This window comes from Nelumbo nucifera, chromosome 1, assembly GCF_055504915.1.
Source record: "Nelumbo nucifera cultivar China Antique chromosome 1, China Antique-T2T, whole genome shotgun sequence".
Taxonomy (NCBI): domain Eukaryota; kingdom Viridiplantae; phylum Streptophyta; class Magnoliopsida; order Proteales; family Nelumbonaceae; genus Nelumbo; species Nelumbo nucifera.
Genome location: NC_142649.1, coordinates 145086044 through 145112454, shown reverse-complemented (window position 1 = coordinate 145112454; position 26411 = coordinate 145086044). Strand labels below are relative to the sequence as shown.

The 26411-nt window shown below is 38.9% G+C and overlaps 1 protein-coding gene across 3 annotated transcripts in view; it reads left to right on the top strand.

The window, feature by feature from the left end:
* The window catches only part of LOC104610939 (NADH:ubiquinone oxidoreductase, 17.2kDa subunit), a 45640-nt gene extending 24090 nt beyond the window's left edge, over positions 1-21550 (top strand). For 2 of the 3 annotated variants that reach the window (XM_088894582.1, XM_010277804.3), the window contains 6 exons: positions 3066-3117; positions 17840-17902; positions 17991-18053; positions 19003-19045; positions 20175-20234; positions 20511-21550. In XM_088894582.1, coding sequence (XP_088750708.1) covers positions 3066-3117; positions 17840-17902; positions 17991-18053; positions 19003-19045; positions 20175-20234; positions 20511-20574 — 345 coding nt within the window. In that variant the 3' untranslated portion in view covers positions 20575-21550. The remainder of the gene's footprint in view (positions 1-3065; positions 3118-17839; positions 17903-17990; positions 18054-19002; positions 19046-20174; positions 20235-20510) is intronic. The other variant, XM_010277806.3, reaches the window with a different exon arrangement.
* Positions 21551-26411: the final 4861 nt, after the last annotated feature.

The window sequence follows — 26411 nt, the reverse complement described above, 5'->3', positions numbered from 1 at the left end:
TCCTCCCAAAAAGCATTCCTTTGGTTTGTTTCTGACGGCCCATATACATTTGTTACCTGGCACACACTTTCCATTAGCAAGCTCCAACAAAAGAGAAATAGAAAACTCCCCAATTCTGTGGGACACAACCCTACACACCGAAGGATCCCACAAAATTACTAAACCACCTGCACTGCCCCTAGCCGGCTTTGTCTCTCCATCTCACCTGGCTCTTACCCCAAATACTTCGAACTATTGAAGCATCCAAGATTTCTAGCTTGGTTTTTTGCAGCAAAACAATATTTGGTTTGGATCTTTTCAGCACATCACACACCACCAACCTCCTCCTTATTGACCCTAAACCTCTGACATTCCAAGACATTTTTTTAACTTCATTTAAACTTATCTGGCTGCATAGACAAACACAACCTACTCTTCTCAATTCTTTTTGTTCCCCCTTGATCCCCCTTCACTACCCGTCTTGTCATTCAGTCCCCAGGTAAGCCTCACCATTTCCCTACCCTTTTTCGTAGAAGTACCCCCTTCTTTGTTGCCATTTTCCCCCTCTCCATAAGGATCCTTTGCTCCATCCCCTCCAAATAAGTAATGGTCTCCTCTTTCATACCCTCCAGCGAAACCCCTAAGAACTTCCCTAGGCCAATCATCTTCGAAGAGACCCAAGTGGAAGAAGAAGGTTTAGAAGACTTACCTCCCTGTGACAACGGTCCTACTGCTTTTATCCCTTATTGTTGATCGACAGATTGGAGTTCTCTCCAAGGGGTATAACTGCAGGTTGTCTGGTTGCTCTTGTTAGAGAGTTCTCCGTTTGCTGATCGACACTTTAAAAAACATTTTGGTTGTCATTCACGACAACAGCTAAGGGGGTTACTTCTGCAGGGTCATCCACCTCTTGTACCAAAGGATAATGAGGGGACTCCAACTGCATCATCTCCAAAGACTGAGAGAATTGAACTGGAGGGGGGGGATACCATTGCCTTTGTTTTTTCATCTCCTCCCTATTGAAAGAAGTGCACCTCCGTTCATTAGACTCTATAGGTGTTTCCTTTCTCTTCGGAGGTTGGCTCTGCCACCCAGGACCTGGGTGAACTAGGTTTAAATTTGGTCTGCCCAACCTAGGCCTAAGTTCACTTTGGGCTTTTTTTGCTTGTTGCATTTCCTTACCTCGCATTGGACTAACGTCCAAATGGGTCAACTGCAACTCATGTGGGTTTGCTCGCATACCCGAATCTGTAACTTCAATAGGACTCGAGGCTGACATGCATTCTAATTCTCCTGTTTTCATCAACACTTCTCCCCCTTTGAATGCCACTTGCATTTCCACAACACATTCTTTAATTAACTTCTTCAAGTGGTCTACCGCCACTACACCCCCTTGACCCTCTTTTAAAATTTGAAATTCCCCCTTATTATTACCCCAACTCTCCCATCTTGGCCGTCCATCCTCTTACAGATCGAATGGCTCAAAGCTCTCTCATCTGTGTTGCCATCATCCCCTTCCCCGGTCACCTGCGCAAGAGAGTTCTCTGGCTGGCGATGTTGCGGACGAGGATAGTTGTAGCCTTGGAGGTTCTCTCTTTCTGAAAATTTTTTGATTGCCGACTCTCCCCTTCTTCTAACACAAGAGTGTTCGAGACCATCGAGCCCACTTCCCCTCTTTTTTTAGTTGATTCATCTTCCACAAACCCTGGGTTCCATTTGCTAGCACTCGGAAGGTGTTCTAGCCATATTGTGATCGAAAAAAGGATCTTCCCCACTACGATACCTACTTTCTCTGGAATGGACCTTCCTTGTCTCACCTTCATACCGATCCACTCACAAGTTTGGAGTTTCGGTGGAGAGTCGTCCGTCTCTAAGAAACCCCTGCATCTATCTCCAATCGTTTTTATCACACTTGGACACCAAAGTATTAGAGGGAGATCGAATATTCTTATCCAAATGGAGTCACTCTAGTTGGAATATGACTTTGATTCAGGATAGAAATAGCCAACACTTTCCCCCCACCAGTCGAGCAACAGTGAGTTCCTACCCATTTGCCAAGGGCCATTTCTGAGGACCCTGTTTGCTTCAGTCTTTGACGGGAAGATGAACAAGAATAGTTCATCCGCCATTTTTTTCACTTTAACACCTCCCACTTCCCTCCAAGTTCTGTTCGTCCAACTTTCAACTTCTCTAATCCCGGTTCCCCACCAAAACCTTCCCACTAGACAACCCTGCAAAAACAACTTTATATCTTCCACCCCCTGGGTCTCCGTCACAACCACCAGATTGTCCCCAACTTTTCTCAGTTCCAAGGCTCCATAATCTGACCATGCTCTAGCCACAATTGCTGCTTTACTATAGAAGTCTTTCCTGATTCTCGCGTCTGATCCGCCTCTGTAATACCAGTTCGTAGCCTCCCATCTCCTTCTCCCCATCGGAGACCTCCTTGGAAATCCCCTACGAAACATCAATGTGTCGCACACCACAGTTCTCTCCCTTCACCGACATTCTGTAAAACCTCACCGGAGTTCACTCATATCATTTCTCTCATTTCATCAGAGTGTCCACCCTTCACCGACATTCAACAAGAAAACTCAAAGTATTTGGGGGATCTGCTTCAGCCACACCTTCTATTAGCGGTTCCTCTAGGGGGCAGCTGGGCCTGTGTACCCCATGGTCAAAACCCCCGTTTTCTGAGATTTCTCCAAATTGCGGATAAACTTTTTCTTGTTTTTTCTTTCTCCTCGATTTATAACTCTTTCTTTTAAATTAATAAAATTATGTTGTTACTCATAAAAAAATCTATTGGGGTCCAAACCACATCGTTTCCATTTGTTTCATATAACTATCCCATAACAACTTATTTATCTTCAGCTATCACAAAAAACGAAAGGGGAATAACTCCATAGGTATACTCTATTGCACTAAGGATCCTTCAAGAAATGTGAGCCATTTTTCCAATTGACCCTGATTAGCTTATGCTGCATTTCAAACCTTGTCTTTGTATCAACTCTTGCTTGAACTAGTATTTTGTTTTGACTACTTTGCTCTTGTTTTCTAATATTGTTGTTCGTTCCAATTTGTAGGAAATGCTCGAACTGGAGACAAGGCGTGAACGTGTCAAACTTAATGTTGCCCGTAAGCATCCTTTCTTATTAACTTTCCACTTCTCGTATAATTGGTTGCTTGGTGATTTCAAGTTCATATTCCCTGTACCAAATGGTTATGTATTTTCCAGGTGATCCTATTCCATGAAAACTAAGACTTTGATGTGATCTATAACTTTCCTAGAATACTTCAAGAGCTTGTAGGTAGGATGCAAACCACACATTACAATGGTTGTAGCATCTTTTGCATGGAAAGAACAAAATCCACACAACAACAACAAAAACTATTCGTGTGTTCGTTTTCATATTAACTGTTGCTGCCAACAAAAACAATACTGATATTGACAACAACAACAAAATCTAGAAATTTCTTCATAAACTAAACAGAAAGTCATTATGGCCATATGTTCCTACTAGAGTCACCAAACAACATTTTATGTGTTCCTTCTCATTAATTTTTGTTGTCTTTTTGACTCGATATGTAATATTTTTTAGGAGCACCCATGGAGATATGTAATTAATAACCCAGAACAGAAGAAAGAAAGAATTAAAGATAATAATAAGGGTCTTATTGGATGTTGAAAGCATAATTTGTAGTGAAAGAAAATGGGCTTATTTGTGAGCCCATAATATCAAATAAACTTAAAAATAGCTTATAACCCAATTAGGCGGGGGTATCTAGTGGGCTAACTAAAGCTCATCTAGACTAAATGAGGTGTCTCATTGTTAAGTCCTTAAGTTTGCTGGACCGGGAGCAGGATATTAAGATACTCCCAGTCACAGCTTAAAAAAATAATAATAAAGAAGAAAAAAGGGCTTTCTTATAACCTCCCTCAGTTCTCCATTTGAAGTTTTGAGTCTTTTTGAACGGCGATCAAGGTGAGAACTCCAAACAGAGTACCACTTTAGCAGAGACGGTGTCGACTGACCAACAAGGCAACGGCCAATCACGATTCAGTGGATCACGACCGAAGAATTTGCAATTTTGAACTTCAAAGATTCATATTTCATAATTTATCTTTTGGATTGCGTCAAGTGTGTTCTCTAAATAGCTAAGAGCTACCTTGGCTGCTCCTTGGAAGGCCATTCATGAAATTCTTCCTACCTTTCTACCATATCAGGTTCAAGAATAGGCCTATTTCCAAAAGACTATTTTGAAAGATTATTAAATGAACATTTAGAGGACGCTAATGGAGGAGAGACTGGTAAGGCGCCCCCAGTCTCCTAGCCTCGCCTTTGCACCTTGAAAACTATGGTTTTTAGGTGGCTTGACACCTATGGTGTAATCATGCCGGCGAAGATTTACTAGCTGTCGGTGGGTTTAACTCTGAAAGTTGCCACTTTGTGCAAGAAGAATCCAAAAGGTGCATGAAGGGGAAGGTAGAAATGGAGTTCGTGCGGGCAGGTCAGTGGAGGAGATCCTTGAAGATAGAAGCAAAAAATTTCCTATTCGAAGAGATGAGAATCAAGGGGAAGGTAAGCCTGAAGGTAAGGGAAGAGAAAAAGGGTACAATATTGCTGGAAGGATTAGAAGTGATCGAGTGGCTAAGAGAGTTCATAGCTGGAGCCTGTTCAAAAGGTAAGCAGATAAACTGGCAGGATTTTAGTACATTAGAAGGGAGAAGATATGTTGTTGAATGTAAGAGGAATAGAAAAGGCTTCTTCATAGCTTTGGCTGAATTTTTTGGTAAGGGACGAAGGCAACTGGTGTGTCTACCAGCAGGAAAACAGAACCAAGGATGGGGGGAAGTTGACTGGTTGTTCAAAGAGTTTTTAGCTCAAAGAGTAGCAAATGATAAAAAAGCCTCCATAAGGGAGGAGAAGGCATATCTCAGCAACAGCAGGGTAGAACAAGGGCCAGTGGTCATGGCAAAAACAAAAAGCCAATGCAGAATGGTGGGAGGTCTAGAGAGAGAAGAGTGGGATAGTAAGTTTGTGATACAAGCCAAGGAAAAGGTTAATGATTGGAGGAGGGTAGCTGACTTACTGGAAACCAGGTTGAAGCTGAAGAGTGTCTTCATAGTAACCCCCTTCGATAACTGTAAAGCCCTCCTAGATCCAATAGAGAATGAATTGGAAATATCAGCTATCAATGTTCAGGCTGGTTTTGGATCGTTCACAGTCTTTAAATGGAATCCAATATCCAATTCCAAGGATTTATTTGTCGAAGATGGTGTGGTAGTGCGTGTAATAGGCTTGCCATTTCATCTATGGAAACAAGAAGTAGCAGAGTCTATAGCAGTATTGTGTGGAGGAATCTTGAAAGGAGCTTTCTGGGGCGATCTTTATTCAGTAGCAATCTTGCTAAGTGGTGTGAAGCCAGAAGACATTCCACGAAAGGTAGAGGTACGAACAGAGGGGAGTTTTGTCTCTGTGTGGCTAGCATCCTCCATTGAAGCAGGGCTGTGGAAGGAGGTTCGTATGGTAGGAGGGGAGAAGGAGGAAGAAGAAGCATTACGTGGACTTGTGAGATTGGTTAATTCAAATGGGAAGGAATGTTTCACTAAAAAGGGCCAACAAATTCTGGGAAGCCAAAAAGCTTTGGGGCAGATGGAAGGTCAAACCTGTAGAAAGCAAGAAAAGGCTATGACAAATGGCAGATCTTTTACATAGGTGGTGTCAGGGGAAATAGACAAAAATTTACTAGTGTTTAAAGGGAGAGGGCTGAACCAGCAACCTCAGACAGGGAGGGTTGCTGGTTCGACCATTAAAACAGGGGGGTGTGATTTGTTAAGAGGTCACGTGGGAGGAAAAGACTTAGAAAATGGGCTCAGTTGAGTGGATCCCTTTTCTGGTGGGCCGGAGAAGGCAACTCAAGTAAAGGCTTTAAAGTTGGGTTCTTATATTACAAGTTTTGAGCCCAAGGCCCATTATTACAAGACAGATGGGCCAAGGGACCCTTTAAGTAAGCACGTGACTGGGAGGAGGGATGAGCTGATAGACGAGATTAAGCACCTATCTTCTTCTACCCCGAATCCCTCCTTTCGATCGAACAGTTCAGGCGCAAAATCTCAAGACTCTCAGTCTCGAGGCTCTCTACAGTGGGTCCCATCCAACCTGGCGAACCATCTCTCACCAGATAGGCACAACCCTAGATACCTGAAGCCTAGTGATTTGAACAGAATAGGGTTTGAAGATTGGTTGAGTGAACAAAACAACAGTGACGATTCTGATAGAGACGAAACTTTAAGTTTGGGAAGTCTGTCTCCGAAAAGCAACAATGATTTACTTGAAATAGAAAGTTTGCATACAGAGCTGTTGTTTTTAGAGGAAGAGATTGAAGAGGCAGGTGGCAGGAAGACTAGGTAGCTGACCCTGAGTCTAATGAATTACAGGATGTTGGTGGAGAGGGACAAGAATCAGCCGTGAGGATGGATGTGGGTATTCTAGTGTCGGAAACACAGAGAAAGGTTTTCCAAGTGGGTAGGTCATCAAGAAGTGATTCTTTCACTATGTCTACTTCACAACTTTGTCCAAAAAGGGGAAAGGCCTTAAAACCATTTTTCGCTTGTCAGCAACTCAATTCCAGTGATTCTAGTCCTACCCCCGTCCTACCAGGTATGGGTGTCAATTCTTTTTTAGGTACTGACTTGTCTGCTATGCCTGTAACAGATATTCCAGCTTCCCATCCAGGAGGTTCTGATGCAAGAGAGAGGGTGATAGTGGAAGGAGGAGAGAGGGTGATGGAAGGAAGTACTAAGGGGGAGGCAGACAGAATTTGGGAGTTGATCTGTACAATGATAGAGGAACCTAAAAAAAAGGAAGGATTCTTAGAGAGATGTCGTAGCCAAAATAAGTGTGAGCAGGGTAAAATTCTTCCTCAGACATTGGCTGGAAAGGATGGAGAAAAGAAAAAGGATGATTGTTGTATTAGGAAGGGGGGGGGGGGGGGGGGGAAGGAACAAAGAAAAAAAGATCTGAAGTGGAAAGGCTAATCTCAAACATTGAGGGGGATTTAGAATTCAGTGGTAGAGGGGATAGGAGGAAGGGCCTAAAATGAGGAGATTATGGCCTTTTCATGGGTTTTTTTGCTATTTTGTCTCGATGAAAATTATTAGTTGGAATGTAAGAGGGTTAGGGAGTGCAAGAAAGAGAAGGGTGATCAAAGACCTACTCCGAAGGGAAAAACCCGATATTGTGCTGTTACAAGAATCCAAAATGATGGAATTAGATGGGAGATGGGTGAGGAGTTTTTGGAGGTCTAGAGGTTTAGGTTGGAGCTCGTCTCCTTCTTGGGGAGCCTTGTCGGGGGTGGGGGGGGATCGTAACACTGTGAAGGGAGGATGTGGTGGAAGTAGTGGAAGAATTGATAGGCGGATTCTCAGTTTCCATTAAGTGTATGAATGTAGAGAATGGGTGTGTATGGGTCTTAACCAATGTTTATGGCCCTAATTCCTATAGAGAGAGGAATGAGATGTGGGAGGAACTATATGCAATCAAGGGGCTATGGGATGGCCCTTGGTGCCTGGGCGGGGATTTTAATGTCATTAGATTCTCTGATGAAACCAGTAATCCCCGACAGGTAATTACAACAAGCATGAGGAAATTTAATGGTTTTATTGAAAAATGTGAACTGAAGGAAATACCTCTGCTGCAAGCCAATTACACTTGGTCCAATCTTCAGGAAACCCCTTTGTGTTCGAAGTGGGACAGGTTCTTATTTAACCTTGCTTGGGAGAATAGTTTGGAAAACTTGGTTGCTAGAGCATTACCCAGGTCACCTCCGATCACTGTCCTATCCAGATAGGTACTGAGTTTTTTCCTATAGGACACAAACCTTTTAGATTCGAAAATATGTGGCTTACCCATCCAGATTTTGTGAAAAAAGTGAAGGAATGGTGGGGTGAGGAGGAGAGGGGGGTAAGATGGAAGGGGATCAAGTTTCATAAGAAATTAAAAAGGTTGAGAGCCAAAATAAAAGAGTGGAATAGAGATCATTTTGGTAGAATTGAGGAGCAAAAATTGTGCCTAATCTCTCGAATAGAAAACTTGGATGTAAAGGAATCTCAAAATGGGTTGACCGAGGAGGACAGAGTGTTAAGGAGACAATTGAAAAAGGATTTGGAAGAGGTGTTACTAAGGGAAGAAATCAGTTGGAGACAAAAATCTAGACACAAGTGGATTAAGGAGGGCGATGGGAACACTAGATTTTCCATGATTTGGCAAATGGGAGACGAAGAAAGAATCTTGTGACCAAGCTAGAGATAGGAGAGGAGGTGATTACCAACCAGGATGACATAGCCAGAAAATTTGTGGACCACTTCAAATCGATTTATAGAAGACCTTTGAGTGAGAGAACAGTCGTGGAAGGGGTGGAATGGCCAAGAATTGATGACGGAGTGGCAAGGTGGCTGGAAAGGGATTTCGAGGAAGAAGAGATTAAGAAAGTTGTCTTTCTAATGGATAGATCCAAGGCTCCAGGTCCAGATGGCTTTACAATGGGTTTTTATCAAGACTGTTGGGAGGTGTTGAAAGAGGATTTAGTTGAAGTCTTTAAGGAATTTGCAGACAATCACATTATAAGCCCTGGAATTAATGCCACCTTTTTGGCCTTGATACCTAAGAAGAATGATGCCAACCACCCAAAAGATTATAGGCCTATTAGTCTGGTGACAAGCATCTATAAAATTCTGGCTAAAGTGCTCTCGTTGAGGATCAAAACAGTCCTCCCTTCTATCATTAGTGAAACCCAGGGGGCTTTCATTCAAGGGCGACAAATAACATATCAGATCTTAATTGCAAATGAGTGTGTGGAGGAAATGAAAAGGTCTAGTAAGAGAGGTTTCATTTGTAAATTGGATCTTGAAAATGCCTATGATTTGGTGGACTGGAAGTTTCTATTAGAGGTTATGCGAAACTATGGATTTGGGGACAAGTGGTGTAATTGGATTTTTGGGTGTATCAGTACTTGTCACTACTCTATTCTGGTAAATGGTATGGTAAGGGACTTTTTTCCAGCTTGCAGGGGTGTCGGGCAAGGGGATCCACTCTCACCCTTCCTTTTTACCTTAGTAGCTAATGTGATTAGTAGGATCATTACTAAGGCTGACAGTGAAGATGCCATTAGGGGTTGGAGAATAGGGAGACACCAAGTCCCCATCACCCACCTTCAGTTTGCAGATGACCTAATGATCTTTTGTGAAGGAGATTTTAGCGAAAAGGTAGCAAACCTAAAGGAGCTAATCAAAGGATTTGAAAGTATTTCTAATTTGAGAATAAATTTGGAAAAGAGCTGCATAGCGGGTATAAATTTGGAGGTAGGGGAGGTCGAGGCTATTGCGGAGTGTCTTGAGTGTTCCACCTCTGCTTGGCCTATGTCATATTTAGGGCTTCCTTTAGGGGCAAATCCTAGGGAGAGTAGATTTTGGACCCCAGTGATAGAAAAGTTTGAGAAGAGATTAGCCTCATGGAAGAGAAATTATGTCTCTTTAGGAGGGAGAATTACCCTAATAAGAGCTACCTTGGCTAACTTACCTACCTATTTTTTGTTTGTTTTTAGGATACCAGTTAGGGAAGCTAGGAAACTGGAGAAGTTGATGAGAGATTTCTTATGGGAGCCGGGATAAGAAAAAAAGGATCACTTGGTTAATAGGGAAATTGTGTGCAGAAGTAAAGACGAGGGGGGTTTGGGACTTGGGAGGGTAACTAGAAAAAATCAAGCTCTGTTAGGGAAATGGTTGTGCAATGGCCATTGGAAAGAGAGAGGTTGTGGCATGAGGTGGTGGGAAGCATTCATGGGAGGTCAGAGAATGGATGGGATACTAGTGTTTCAAGGCAAGCTAACCTAGCAGCACCTTGGAAGGCCATTCACAACACCCTTCCTCAATTCCTCAATTTTATCAGGTATGAAGTTTGTTCTGGCAACACTGTTCATTTTTGGGAGGATATTTGGGTAGGAGACACACCTTTAAAGGATCTGTTCCCTTCGCTATTTTCTGTTTCTTTGTACAAAAAAGAGGTGGTCTCAAAATTTGTCTCACCTTTGGGAACACCCTTAGATCCTACTTGGGATTTTGGGTTTCGTAGAGGACTTGGGGATGATGAAATTGAATCTCTTTCTGTTTTGCTTGGTTGTCTTAATTAGGTTTGTTTGGATCCCTCCAAGCCAAATAAGAGGGTATGGACTCCTAGACCCAATGGAACCTTCACTTGTGCTTCTTTCTTCAAGTCCATCTCTCAACTTTCTACTCACCAACCCTTTCCGTCAAAAGAAATTTGGTGCAGGCCAGTTCCCCAAAAAATTATGGCGTTTTGTTGGGAAGTATTCCATGGGAAAGTAAACACTCTAGATAACCTACAAAAGAGAAGACCTTTCCTCTGTATTTCTCCTAATTGGTGTATCCTCTGTAGAGCTCACGGTAGGATTGTTACCACCTATTAATATCTTGTCCCTTTTCTGCAAACCTTTGGGCTTGGCTACTTTCGTTGTTTGGGAGTAGTTGGAGTCTACCAGCATAAGTTCACATGCTCTTCAACCATTCTACCTTTTATTGGCCTACAACAATAGGGAGAATTATGTGGAGATGTGCTCGTGCTGCCTTGATTTGGACTCTTTGGGAAGAAAGGAATATTAGAATTTTTCAAGAAAAGGAAAGGAGAAGTCAGGAATTGAAAGGTTGTGTGTTAAATAAGACCTTGGAAATCTTTCATCAATTCTCCTTTAATGACTTTTGGAGAAATTGGTCAGCAGTAGCGAGGTGTTCATCTCTAAAGGACAAATCAATTACAAGCTGGTCTCCTCCATCCGAAGGCTCACTGAAGTTGAACTTTGATGGAAGTAGCATGGGTAATCCAGGAATATCCGGAATGGGGGGTGCTTTGAGAAATGAGAAGGGAGATATTTTGTTGCTCTACTCAGGTCCCTTGGGAATTGGGGACTCCATTAGGGCAGAACTTTTAGCTTCTGTACAAGGGGTGCAATTTGCAAACCAGTTGGGGGTACAACACCTAACAATTGAGGGGGATTCCAAAGTGGTGGTGGGTTGGTTGAAAAATCCTAAAGAGGCTATGTGGCGTTACAAGAATGAAATGAAGAAATTTAGTTGGTTGGCAAGGAATATGTTGGTCACTGTACAGTGGGTGGGGAGATCAGCAAATACTTTGTCAGATGTGTTAGCTAAGCAAGGGGTAAATAGGGAAGAATTGTTTTGGGCTCAGTTGTGATTCTTGCTTTTCTTTCCTAGTTTACTTGTAAGATTCAAGGAGGGGCTGCAGCTCGCGCCTCTCCCTGGGATGTTGTATGAACTCACTCTAAATCTGCTTCTGAATTAATAAATCTATTATCATTCATAAAAAAAAAAAAAAACATTTTATTAAATGTAGAGAAGATGGGGCCGAATGGCCCATAGGCTGTTTATCCTTTTTTATCTTTTATGTTCTTTGTTGTAATGGGCCTATTCTTTCTATGTTATGTTCTTTTAATTTCTTGCCCAACTAAGGGCCTCTTTGTAAATTATCAAAGTTTAACTTAATAAAATAGTGTTAGGGGTGTAAGAGTGGAGATTAAGGTTCGAAACTCTCTTATTTTGAACCCCTATTGCCGCCATCTTCTTCTTCATCTTCTCTTCCTTGGAAGAATGATTTCTATTATTTTATTTTGATTTCTGCATCTGTTCTAAACAGTCCTTTATTCTCAAAAGACTGTTTTTCTTCTTTAAAGAAAGTGGTCTGCAATCTAGTTTAGTGAGCAACAGGCCCCAAGTTATTTGGGCTTATTTGTAATGCAATAAGCATTTAATGGGCCTGCAGTAGAGCCCATTTAGTGGAATAGCAGGCCCTAAAAGAATAAACCCATTTTGATTAATTAATTGTGAGGTGTCCCACTTATTTATGAGGGGATGCCACTTGTCCTACTCTAACAAGAGGACTATTTTCCCTCCTTTAACCACTTGAAGTGGGGGGACACATGTCAACCTAGGGGAGAGAGTTATTTTCCCTCCTCTAACCACTTTAAGTGGGGGGACACATGTCACCCTAGGGAGAAGGATTTATTTTCCCTCCTTTAACCACTTGAAGTGGGGGGACACATGTCATCTTAAGGGAGAGAGAATTATTTTCCCTCCTCTAACCACTTTAAGTGGGGGGACACTTGTCACCTTAGGAAGGAAGAGTTTTCGTTTCCCTCCTTAACCCATTTTGAGTGGGGTGACACTTGGTACTCTAAGAAGAGAGGATTGGGGAGTTACTTAACCACCTCCCTCCTCTATATAAACCCCTCTCCTACAAGGAGAAGGGGCTAATGCCTTTTTGTTGGCTATTACTAATTGATTTGCATGATTTCTAGCATTAAGAAACAAGTGGGAAGAGAAAAGAGAAGAAGATTGGTGTGGAGAGCATAAAAGAAAAAGGAAGAAGAAGGTAGGGAATTTGGTTTTCTTCCTATACCTCTTCAATATGATACTCCTTGTGCTTCACACATGAGATGGAAGACCATATTCTATCTATTCCTCTCACTCCTTTCTTTCTTCCTTTTCATTTTCTTTTCTCCCTTGTTTCTTATTGAAATACATGTAAGGAGACAACCATCTACGGCCTTATTCATGAAACTTGGCTGATTATGGTTCCTTACAACCTCTTAACTTATGTGTGAGGGGAAAAATCATCTACAGCCTTGTTCATGAAACTTGGCTGATTATGGTTCCTCACAGCATGATAATGCACACCACAATTTAAAGGCCATTTGAAGCCTTATTGATGAGACATGCTTTTTTATGATACCTATTTACTTGTTATGCATACAATGTTCGTTTCTTTATATGCTGGTTTTCTCTCAAACAAAGAGGGAATATATACCAGAATTTTCAAAGGAAAATTCTGTAGAAAATTCATACATAGTTTAGTCTTTATTCATTGGTACTTCTGAATCAGAATCAAAAGGTTTTCTCTGCCTCTAGCAGAGATGTAATTAAGGGAATATCTACATGATTTCTCGAATGGGGTTTACCCAAATAACAAAAGAAACCCAATTATTAGTTTAATTGGGTGAATTGTGTTATGTGAGAAATTATACTAAAAAAAAGATTTCCACTAACACCCATATGGGTGTTTCTTCTCTTTAAGTGGGAAGGCTAGGAGTCTTTCATAGGGGGAGGGGTTAATTGCATAACCACCTCAATCCCTATTTAAGCTACTTAGTAGGAGTCTTCAGCCCTCCTTTGGAGAAATTGTGTCTTAGGGAACAACACTCCTAGAGAGTCCTAAGAAAATCCAAAGTGAAGAGAGAATACAAAGAGAAGTTTCGTGAAGAAAGGGAGAGAAAGAGAAGAGAAGAATGAAACCCCAAGTAGGTGAAGGGAAGTCTTCTCTGCAAATGTCTCTTGCACATATCTTTTATTTTCACAATTGCATATTATTCTCCTTCTCTCTTTCATTTACTTTTTGTTTTTTGAAAGGAAAAGGGAAAAGGAAACCATGTAAGACTAGGTGTTTCTACTTTGGTTGGTTATGGTTCTTCTACCAAAACAGGTTATGGATTAAGCCATCTACAGCCTTGTTCCCAAGGGCTGATTATGGCTCCCTTCAAATGCAGATGAACAAAAGAGGGATAAAAATCATCTATAGTTAGATATGCAATCTGACTCACTGTGGTTCCCTCCCCATATACAAAGACCAGAAGATAGATATGCCATCTGCAATTGGAATTTTGTCCAATTGATTATGGCTTATTGTGAAAAAGGAAAAGAGTGAGAAAGAAATGATTGTACCAAACAAAAGAGAGAGAAATATGATGTTGTAAAGTTTCCGTATTGTATTTTTTCTTTCTCATTCTTGTAAACTTGAAATATCTAAAGAAATGCAAATGGAAATTTCTTTTTTTTAGGATTCCCTATTTTTCTTTTTATTTGTTCTATATGTTCATATCTCCAAGTAAGAATCAAAAGGTGTTCTCTATATGATTCCTTGAATGGACCTCACCCTAAATAAATAAAAGCTCAATCATTTCATTGAGTGGATTATGTTGTATGGGAACTTCTTAAAAATTTCACACCACACTGTCGGCTAATGCCTACGTTAAGTCTCCACTTTTACTTACATAGCAGGGTTTTAAATATAATTTCTTTAGCTAGATTTTGACCTTATTGTAATACCTTACCTTTGAACTGGTTGGAAATTCAAGATTTTACACTTAATCTATGAAAATATTGAAACTGGAATAGGTTTATCTTTTCTGATTTTTATCTGCTTCTTTCCTATTTCCCATTATCTGATTTTCTATCTTCCTAATTCTTCTCTACTTATCAATGCTTTTAAAACCAGCCCAGAGGCTGAACCGTTTTTGCTTCTGGGTTGCGGGTCTCCAGTCAGACCCTGATTTGAGGCCAGAAAAGGTTTTTATTGACAAAAATAGCATCTTGGAATGCATAGATCTCGAAAAGTTATTTAAAATCAACATAAAGATCACCCCAATCAGATAACCGAGTGCAAAATTGTGGTCTGGAAGTTTGCTTATACATGTAGTGTGTAACCTGTGACCCAGTGTCCAGGTTGAACGGGTAAACAGTTCAATTGCCTAGGTTGAACGGATTTTGACCATGTCAACGGCTTTTCATAAAATCCTGGGTTCTAGGAAAACCAGACCTGGAAATAAGGTTGGGTGACAGTTTGAACAGTTTGAACGCTTGGGTCAATGGTGGGTTGAAAATATTGCTACTTATCATCCTATTTCATCAAAATTTCTGCCAACCCTTGAAACCAGAATGTTAAAACCCTGTTTAATGCAATAATTATAAAATAAAAATCAAGAACTAAAATTTCTGCACTCTTGCTGTAAAAGAAAGTTATCCTTTTTTTCTTTTTTTCTGAGAAAAGACAAAGGAACTATGCATATTAGGGTGGTGCTTCATGCTATTTTAGTCATAGTGTTCTTTTCAGTGCTTAAGGTGCATTAGGGCTTTTTGTACAGCTTTTCTCTATATAGGTCATACATGTCATCTTTATATATCCCCATTTTCTTCTTTGGTCTGAATCGTCTGATATAGAAAATTTAATAAAGCACTTCAATTTTTTCAAGGAAAAAATATAATATAAGCATATCTTTTGTAAGATCCCTATATGATGAGTTGTTTTTGCATGAGGATTGGAATATGATCTTATAAAGAGATAAGCAAAACAAAATAAGATCCTCTATGAAATTAGTCATTTTGAACAAAACGGGTCATTAGACAATGTTAAACCTGGCTATTGAGGGTCTTGGGAGGGGTGTACTGGATACGAGCTTAACCTTTGTCTTTTTTTTTTTGGGGGGGGGGGGAGTGGCCGCTCTCAGACTCAAACACGCCTTCATGCTTTTTTTTGGTCGATAGAAAATTGATTATTTTGATTAATTATATGTAAACACAGTACATCTTGATGACCTTGACGTCATCCACAAGAAATTAACTGTGTTACAAAGATGCCCAAAGCAATTGCTTTCTTGTTACTCCTTGTTTTGTGAAGGAGTCAGCTAACCCGTTTGCACTTCTTCTAACCTATTTGAATTCATTAACCAGCTCTCATGCTTGTCAGCATGAGATTTTACAATTGCACCAGGCTATGGCCCCTTGATATCCAGGAAGAAGCCAAATCTTCAAAAGAGACAGGGTGGAATTCTCTTAGTTCTTTGTGAACAGATATCCAAGAATACAACATGCCTATCATGCTCCTTATAGCATCTTCTGTAGTTCTATTATTGATACTAAAATAAAAATGTGGTTGTTTCTTTCGTACAGGCTGCCCACATAACCACAAAAGGGATGATCACCCACCAAACCATTTTTTATTACTTTTTTTCAACTGCCAAGTTGCCCATATAAACTTAAAAGGAAGTAGTTAAGGCTGATTTGAGTTTAGTTGAGACATATAACGTCTCCAAGTTCCATGAGGTGAAGCACTATAAGTGCTCAAAACACTATGGGAATGTATCCACAGAAAAGAAGAGAATTGGCAATGAAGAAACAAGTATCTTACAGTAAAAGAAATCTCTATTAAACTAGGGTTCTTTTGAGACTTAGCCCCACTTAATTGCTACCCTTTATTAATCATAACAATGTCTAATCTCAGCCCTCCTTATTGATGTAAAGTTAAAATGTTTAAGTTATTTGAAGGAACTTACCAATAACTTGTGAAGAAGTTTAAATTATCACCCAAATAGTTTCAAACAGAACTTTTTTTTTTTTTGATAATCAGTTTAAAACAGAACTATTGCAGAACTAATTCCTTTATTGGAAATGGCAGAAAATGGATCCTATTTTCCTTCCTCTCACTTCCTTTTTGGCCGCTATATTGGGGTTTGTTCATCCCATGGATGAGATCTTGGATTACAGTTTCCATATCCCATTTAGGTTTTGTGATGACTGATGAGTGGACTGAGATTGCTGATTGGCTTTCTTATCGGATAGATTTATGAATCAGTTTTTTTTTTTTTTAACCAATGGTGAAATCCCTGAGCTTCTTTTCTAGTTTACTACATGTGAAATATCAGGGCTCTGAAAAGCTGGTATCAGCTCAAAACTCCATTGGTTGAATGGTTGACCAAGATGGTTTTGGTACCTTTTGTAATTAATTCCTCTTATCTTTGATGCCTATCTAGATATTTTATGGTCAGACAAGTTCCTATTTGATATGCCTATTTTGGTATCTCATAGCCAGAGGAACTTCTACTTGATATATATTGTTTTGAACAGGGTTTTGGTTAGTTGTTTATCAGGTTGTTTGATTCTGGTTCCAATTTGTGTATGGTTGCCCACAGAATTTGCCTATGTAAGAATTCATGCATAGACCTTGTTTGGATATAGGGGGCATTGCTTGGTGCAATAGTAAAATCTTGGGAGAACAAGCATGAAAATATGGTTTTGATTCTGAGAGCTTCCATTTTGTGCAAAAAATGCCAAAGGTTAGGTCCATATCCAGTCCACCCCTCCAAGACCCTAGATAGTTGGAAGCATTGGGTAATGGACCTTTTTATCTTGTTTAGATATATTGTCTTTGAAATACCTGCAGTCTTCCATGATGGTCCGTTTGACTTAATGAATCTCATTTTTGTTTGACTAGAATATGGAATATTACACTTTCTTTATCATTGTGAACAATGCTAATTAGATCATACAGATGATGAGCTTAGCTGAACCACTATTTGATGGAATCCATGTATGATGTAGGACACCTGTTAAGTTAGTTTCCATCAGCTCTTGGATCTATTTTGGTAAATACACAAAATAAGCTGCTGATTCACATATTAAACTTTCATATCAGTTTACACAAAAAAACCTGCTGATTCACATATTAAACTTTCATATCAGTTTACTTGGCGGATAATTGTATAATTAGAAAATGGGGTTAACTAGCTTGGGCTAGCCTAAATCGGGGGGGGGGGGGTTGCTAGGAACATTCATCTTGTACATTATTCTCTTTTTTTCACACATTTTAATAAAATTATGCTCTTATCAACAATAAAGAATTTAATTTCAGTTTTGGATGTTGTGGTCTGAATTTTATTCCAAAAAATTCACTTCTAAGCTTATAGAAGTACTGAAAAAAAGGCATTTTATCTCTGGTTTCAGTTGTTCTGCAATAGTCTTTTATCTTTTCACAATTTGGTTAAAATGTTTCTTATGTGAAATTCTGTTACAGTGTTTTCAGCTTCACTGTCATTCTTATAATTCATGTTTTTTGTTTAATTGTTTCTTGTGTGAGAATGATGTATTGTCCCTTTAAGTTAGATAGCGTTGTTACCATTTTCATAATGATCTTACTAAGATTTCCTTCTATTTTTGAAGTTCTTAAAAAAGAAGAAGAGGAACGGAAAGCTAAAGAGGGTGGTGCTCTTCGAGTGAAGACTGGTTAGTCACCTGAAAAATCTTGGTAACTGCATTTTGCTTTCAAAATCTCCTTCTATTGTTTAATTTATTGTCTTTGTATATAAACTAGGTAAAGTTGGAGGTCCGGATTTGAAAAGTTTCATTCGACAATTTCCAACTGCTTCCACAGAAGGTACATCTAAATTCTTTTGTGAAAATATTGAACAGTGAAATCATGTCTCTTCTCCTCAAGCCCATAAATTACATGTATCAGAGACAAATTATGAAAACATAATAACAAACTGAAACCCCAAATTTTTTATTTTTTTTTTGCTTAAAACTCCAAACTTCTGTCAACCCAATAAGGCAACAACAAGATAAGAAGGGTCTCACATACAACTATGCTTCGAAAATGATTCTTGACAAGATCATTCACCAAAACGTTAGCTGACCTAGGCTCTCATTTGGCAATGATTTTGAGTCTGGTTGCTAATATCCAATGGTTATAATTAATCCCTGTTGACCTCTACACTTGATAATCATCTAGCAATGATAAATGTGGTAGTCAACCCTCTACAACAGGGCCATCAAATCTGAGGGACACAAAATTCATGATCCACCTGAACTGGAATCTTGTTTATAATGATGTTTCTATGGTGTTGAAATCCTGCTAATTACTTGTGAATCCACTTCTACAATCCTGAACTAGCGAAAGTTTATAAAGTTGATGCTAGGATCTGACTCTGACCAATAACTTGCATGGGTTTCTAATGCTCTATAACAATACAAACTGTTGTGACATCAAGAACTACATCATTATGGATTATTATATCTGATTCTGAGAACTTGCATTCGTGGTAGTTTATTACCATTAATCTAGTATGAGGTTTGAGTTCTTCATCAGAACCCTAAGCTTTGATCATGGCTCCTATGTTTTTTGTATTCTCTAACTCTAAGCTTTGTCTAATGAAAATATAAGGTGACCATTCACCATCAGTCATGGTCTTAGACCCTCTATGTATCATGAAACCAATTTCCTAAGTTTGAAGTATTGTTTTTTTCCCATTTGTCATATTCACAGATTGGATTCTCTGATCAGATTGGTACTGACAAAAATTTCTATATGGTCTTCACATTTGAAGGTGGCAGACATGAAGATATTTCTAATGCAATGGAGGACATGAGGTTGGTACTATTTTCTTCTGATTAGTTTAATAGATAAAATAAATTTTTGAGAATCTGTGTGCTAAGCATTCTGGTAAGGCACTAGGTGCATCGTCTTGGATGTTATTTGTGTAGGATTTTGTTTCCTTTTCCCACATGAGGTGGTGGTAGTGGTTGTATTGGGTTATTGGGAACAGTGATAGGAACAGAATGTCCAACTCTTTTCTTCTTAATGAACTTGCTCACATACAAGGAAAAAACAAAGGAAAATTCTTAGAGTTTAATATGTTATTCATTTATTCTATCTTTATTTTTTCATTTTCTGAACCATTGACTTCATTTTCAATAACTACAGTAATTAGATCTTTCACATTTCCTCTTGCTTGAGTTTTCTTTTTTTGTGTTTTGCTTTCTCTGTCCCGGTAAGGCAGCAGAATTGTTGGGGAATTCCCCAATCCCTAATCTGCATTTGGAAGTCCTAAATAAGGGTGGGAGGAATGGAAAAGTTGAAAGCTCAATGCAAAGTTTCTTTTAGGCTTTCATACAATGTAAATTACCATTTGTTAGATTTGCACATGGGAAGTTCCTAAATGAAACAGTTTACATTGAATAATTATGTTTATGGAAAAATACAATAGAGGAAAATCTTTTGTATATTCGATTTCCAGAAAAATTATATGGTCACTTTTGGCCCCAAAATAGGTATTTGACACTTTGTTTAAGTAATTATTGCATGTCTTTGACATGTTCTTATATAAAACATGTATAATCTAGCAAGTATATGCATATGAAGAAATATACTCTGTATACTAAATACGATATTGCAGATTTTTTTTGAAAACCTTATATTGTTTGGCTATGACATAATTTTTTTTGAAAAAATTGTTATTTTCCTAGATTTTTGAAAATCAAGCCATTTCATAATGCTTAAAAATACAAAAATTATTATGATTATTTATTGTGGCCGGCATAGTGTCATTGATGAGAATAATGGCTGATGATTTTGGTAGTTTATTGAGAGATGACTAGTGTGGGCAAGTTCAATGTATTTCTGGCTGGATCAACAAGTGAAGAGTATGCATAGAGATGAATCCTTTTTTAAATGATGTTGCTGTTGTTGAAACTATCCGATGGCATCTTGGTATTGCAGGAACTCCCAAGAGACAGAGGAAGAGAAAATAGTCCCACCTCAAGTGAAACAGCAGCCAGTGTAAGTTTTACTAGTTAAACACATAGAGAGATTCCTTTGTACTTTAATTGTCCAAACGTCCTATTCTTGACTCTATAAAGTCTAAACCACCTATAGAATCAAGTGAATAATTGACTAAGATATGATATTATCCCTACAACATCTGTTTGATAAAAACACACTATTCCTGTTCTTACAACTTAAAAGCAGTAGCTGCTACATCTTATCCGTGCTCTATTATTTTAATCTTACCAGTGAACAGCGTTTTATAACATACATTGCAAAACTCTGTTTCAGGCCTTCTGAACCAACAGGATCTGGCCCAACTTTCAAGCCAGGAACATGGCAACCACCGACATGAGAATCAAGTGCTTGCATGCATTGGTACTTAATCAGTGTTTTCTCTTGTAAGTTGTAACCGGCACATTTTTTTCGCCAGTGTCAGTTTTGCACTCTCGCATCTAATGACTGTATTCAGTTTATCCCAGCGATGCAACAATCACCTTGTCTAACCGAATGCTGCTACATGCTGCATGAAGGAGCATGAGGTAGTAACTGAATCATCACCCTCTGGTTGGCACACACAAACACACAGACACACACACACACACCAGATGGTTCATTTATGCTGCTTGAGGTGTTACGTGGTGATGGAGGTGCTGGACCACCAAAAAAAGGCGGAAAAAAAACTAACCATGTAGCTGATGTTTTTTGCAAGGTTCAAAGTACTTTTTTTTAGGTTTTATTTATTTTTTTTCGAAATTGGTTCAGAGGGGTTGGTTTAAGCGGCTACCCTCTGAACCAGTGACCCAATACAACCCCTGTAGGGGCATATCAGGAAGCCATCGGCACGATACGTATCGACCAATACCGATCGATACTTTAAACCTTGGTTTTTTGGACCCGTTTTCTCAGCATTGGGATCTAGACAGCTCCTGTTATTTGAAAATGTAGATTCTTTTCTATTTAAAAAGAGAGCTTCTTGGTTGTCTTGAGAAGAGTGAAAGTATTTCACTCGTTAGTGGGCTTGGGCTCTTTTTATGCTCTTCTTTTATTTATCAATTCTGTTATTAGTTGGTTATGGTTCTGCATATATGGCGCTGAGTCGCAGGCTTGTAATTTCCGTTTTCTTAAAGTATAAAGTGGTGGGTGTTCTCTTGGAACCCCAAGAATCAATTCTCTCTCAAGTCGCAACTCTCTTCTTTTTTTTTTCCTCTTCTTCCTCTAATTTATTGCTGAAACCTAAACTATACCTGTTTACATCAAAAGCTTTATGTATATTAGGATAATGAGCCTGTATTTTGGTTTAAATAAGACTAGTTGTACTTTGGCTTGTGTCTTTCTGTTTCCGTCATCATCATCGTCATCATGCCATGTTAGTGGCTTTATGGTAGTACTATTTTAGTCAGCCATGTGTATGATAAACAGTTTGTTTTGCCTGTTTTGCCCAAAGCAGAGATATTAGGCAGATCTGGCCTGACTCTACCTGTTTTTAACCAAAAATGAATGATTTTGACATCTGATATTTTCCAACACTTGCCACCATCATCGACAAATCTGGGCAACATGCCAACTAGCATGTGCAGATGCCAGATACATATACCGACTGATTCCAGAATTAAGGTTCAAATCAATACAAAAATTGCTGTCTTAATCACTGAGGTGGTTCCACACTCCACACTTCCAGACCATTAAGAGGGTGTTCCATAATGCGAATTTTTTGTTTTCATTTATTTCTGAAATTGCCACATCAGCACAAACAAGGTGGATGTGTTTTACAGTTCATGTTTTTGAAGCCATCAACATTATGGTTAAGAAAAACAAATTTTAAAGTATATGATTTGTGAAAATTGATGAAAGATCATTAGATGAAAACATGTTTTTCAAACAAGAAATTCAAGAACATGTTTTTGGTTTGGAAATAAAGTAACACATACAACCAACAACACGTATACTCTCAGTGCGAGTAACTGCTATGAATTCAAAAGAACCTTCCTTCTCACTCTTAAGCCTGTTTATTTTTTGGTAAGTTATTTATTTAGGTAAATGCAATTTACTTGGGTGAGTTTTTCCTCTTATTTGGGTAAGTGCATTTACTTATGTTCTTTTATTTTTCAAGTAAATAAGGCAATGACCATTTTAGTCATAAAAAATTATTATTAATAGGGGTATTTTTGTCCCATTCAAGTGTGAGCAACTTTTCCCCCAAATGGGAAAGTTATTTACACACCTAGGAGCAAGGTTTTAAATTTTGCAATGTATTGACTCGTACCAACCGATACATATCATTTTGGAAGAGTTTCAATACACAGAACATGTATAATTAGATGGTTTCGTGTTTTTTCATTTGTATCAAATCGTTTTAGGTATGTGTTGGCCAATACAACCTGAAACAGGCCGATATGCATAAGGTTCAAAATTTCACAACATATTGGACCGTTAGGCTAATACATATCATTCTAGTACAAGTCTGATACACTAAACATATAGAACTTATCTGTAGCGTTCCTTTTCGTATGTATCAGACCAATACATAAGGTTCAAAATTTCACAACATATCGGACCGTTCGGCTGATACATATCATTCCAGTACAAGTCTGATACACGAAACATATAGAACTTATCTGTAGCGTTCTTTTTCGTATGTATTGGTCTGTATTAGACTATTTCAGGTCTGTATGATATGGTTCTGAAACAATTCGATACAAGTCCCCTTCTCTTTCATTAATTTTCTCTTTTTCTTAGCGTATGCTTATTAATAACTGTTAGAATTAATTATTAAAATTTATGTGTTAATAAATATTAAGATAAATTATATTGATTATTTCAAAACTAATGTATATCAATATACATTTTAGTTTTTTTTGTTGTTTTTTCACATTTTAGTTATTCCATCATTTGTCAATAGTTACTAAGTGTGTCCCAACTCCCGATGTCTCGAATTTTATGTAGACCATTAAATTACAGTTATTTTTACTTTTAAATAACTTATTTACAATCATATAAAACTTATAACTATCGTTATTAATATATTTTTTAAGATTTATTTGAGTTTTTTAACATATTTATGTGTGTCTTGATTTTTCGTCTGTTTCCATACATATTCAAAGCGTATCTCGATGTCTCTTAAAATTTATCTTTTCGATACACCTTACGTTTTCAATACTTTAAACCTTGCCTAGGAGATGGGTATCCCTTACACACTTAAGAGATGGTTATGGTAAGTGATACCCAGGAAAATAAACTTTCCCTATTCCCCACATAAATCTAAAAAAAGAACATGGGATTCTTGGTCAATGGGAACCAAAATCCCATTGACCAACTTTCCTCCCTCTCAAAATCCACAAAAAAAAGAGTGCCCCCTTAAGGCCCCTATTACATCAAATATTGAAATCATGGTTTTCAAAACTGGATTGGATGGTCAGACCGGAAAAACCAAGAACTGGTTAGGTGGTTGATTCCGTTTTACCCCAGAATCATTTTTTTGCCAAAAACTGTTGATTTGGTTAACAAACCACTTTTTATTGTATTCTTTTATATTTTTTTGTCATAACAGGCCATCCGTTCGATTTGAACAGTTGAACCGTTTGACCTGAGAACTGAACCCCTGACTGATTTGTTGTCCGATTCAGTTTTGAAAACCTTGATTGAAATTATAAGTTACAACCATTGCCTCTGCACAAGAGAGCTCGGAATAGCAACCCTGTTGACTACATCACTCCTCACAAAGTCGGCAAAAATATCAGAGTGCCCATGAAAATAAGAGGTGTTGTGTGTACATTTTTTTTCACCCAATCAACAGACTTTACCAAAAAATAAATAAATAACAGACTTAGTAGAGTCATTAAATAACTTCTCACTTCTTGGCTTCTTGCCATCCAGACATGATACCAGGAAACAGCCAATGAAGCAACAAACTTACACTGTTCAGGCACGTATAACCCATTATTTTTACTAGCTATGTCCACACTGAACAATATACATTCTCATCTCCTCACTCCCCAAGGCTATGCCAACCCCAAGGGCTATTAAACATCACAGCCCTAGAAAAAGGACAAAAGCATGAAAAATGAGTAATAGTTTCTACATTCTCATCGCCAAAAAAATGCAATAATATCTTTCCCATACAAAATATCCTTGGTAATTTTCAAGCTCCCACACCATGTTAATGCACTTAAACACGTTATTGTTCAAACCAATTCCAATTCCAATGCAACAAGCGAATAAATTCAATGGATTTCTCCATGGGTTTTAAAATCGAATCGGTCAGGGGTCTGGTTATCGGTTCAAATGGTTCGACCATTCGACTCGAACGATTGGCCTATTCTGACAAAAAATTAAAAAATTAAAAAAATTGAAAAACGGTCAAAACCGTTCGAACGATTAACTGGTCAGTTCAGTGGTTTGCTGACCAAAATCAATGATTTTGGGGAAAAAAGCGGTTTTGGGGGAAAACGGTGACCCGTTCCCGGTTTTTCCAGTCCGGTCCGGTTTTGAAAACCATGGATTTCTCTATTAAGGAGGGGCCGAGTGGGAATAGAAAGGGCAAGGGGGATCAGTTTTTATTTTCTATTTTGGGTACAATTCCATCTTAGAAAAAAAAAACCAAAAAAGAAAAAAAAAAACATGAAAACAAGAGGCAGGCAATGATTCAAGTCATGTATATTTTGCCACCTTTTAAGTATGGGTTCAACTATGATACCGGAAAAACTTATGACCAATAAACCAGTGTCATACAAATGGTACCCAATCAAGTGGCATTTATCAAACTTTATGGGGTTTTTGATCAGTAAGTCTTTCTAGTATCTTGTCTTTTCGGAGGCATAAATTTTTGGCCTTTTTATAGTCCATCCCCCTCAAAATTGTTTTATTAATTCCCTAAATGTATTTATCTCCACCCCTATAAACATCATCCCCATGGGAATCGCATTTGGAATTTTGAGGGGGAACTGAACTCAAATTACCCCTAAATTTTTCCCAAAGTGTCGAATCACAAATTCATTCTTCATTGAATACCTAGCCTATTATACACAGCCTTGTAAACAGCAAATCCCAATTCCTTCATATGACTTGACAGTGGTGTATTCGTTGTGGTTGGATAAGAATAGACCTGTTCATGGGCCAGGCTCGGGCCTAGCTTTTGCCAAAATTTGAATGGGCCTGGCCCGAAACCCAAACCCGATATAGTGTAAAATCAGGCCCGAAGCCCGGCCTGTGAACAGGTCTAGATAGGAAGCCCATGACCCATTACATATAGCCTTGGAAGTAGCAGAATCTGGTGCGCTCTATGCACGTCTCTAAATGGACTGACGGGTCGACCCACTTCCAAGTTCCAACCCGACTCAATCCTCTTTCAGGCCTTCTACTTTTCCCCGGCCAGCCATGAGCCAACCAACCAGTGGGGTCACAAAGAAAGGCATCTTTGACAGTCCAAATAAAAATTTAGACCGTCCATTTATTAAGCAAGTAGGAGAGAATAAAATGAGGAGCCACATAGAGGTGGGCCCCTCATTAGCACCAAAATAACAAGTCAACCCCCATTTTCTGACGTGGATCCAGTCCACTCATCAAACATGCACCGTTTTTTTTATAACCTGCCTTTTCATTATTCCAATAATGAATGATTGGTCATTAGTTTAAACTTTTCTAAACAAAGTCTAGCTACAATAATTCCATCGTTCACCCATATTTAATCACTTCACTTCCAACTCCCAACTCCCAACTCCCAAGCGTGGCTTTGGTGATTCGCCTAGGCTAGAATGGTCAAAGTTTCATGGAGTTATACGGTACCGAACGACTCTCCTGATCATCCTATTTGTTTAATGTGGGTGGGGTTCAACCCCAAAACTTAACCGTCAATCTACACAACCGGATCGAGACCATACCAATCCGGGTCGGGTATGTCCGAGGATCGCGTACCGGGTGACACCGATACACGCAACGCAAATAATAATAAATTAAATAAATAATAAAAAATCTAGAGGGAGAAAAGCACAGTCAAACAAGACGGGAGGGAGAGGCGTCTAATGCGGGGACACCCTCAAGTTTTCGGGCGGCTTCCGGGGGGGGTAAAAGAGGTGGCCCCCATTGCAGCAAACACGGTCACGCCACGTGTTATTGATTGATCAGAATAGGACCTGGTGGAGGTGGACAGAATGGAAGCAACTTCCTAGGCAACAGTGAAGGAAACAAAAAACA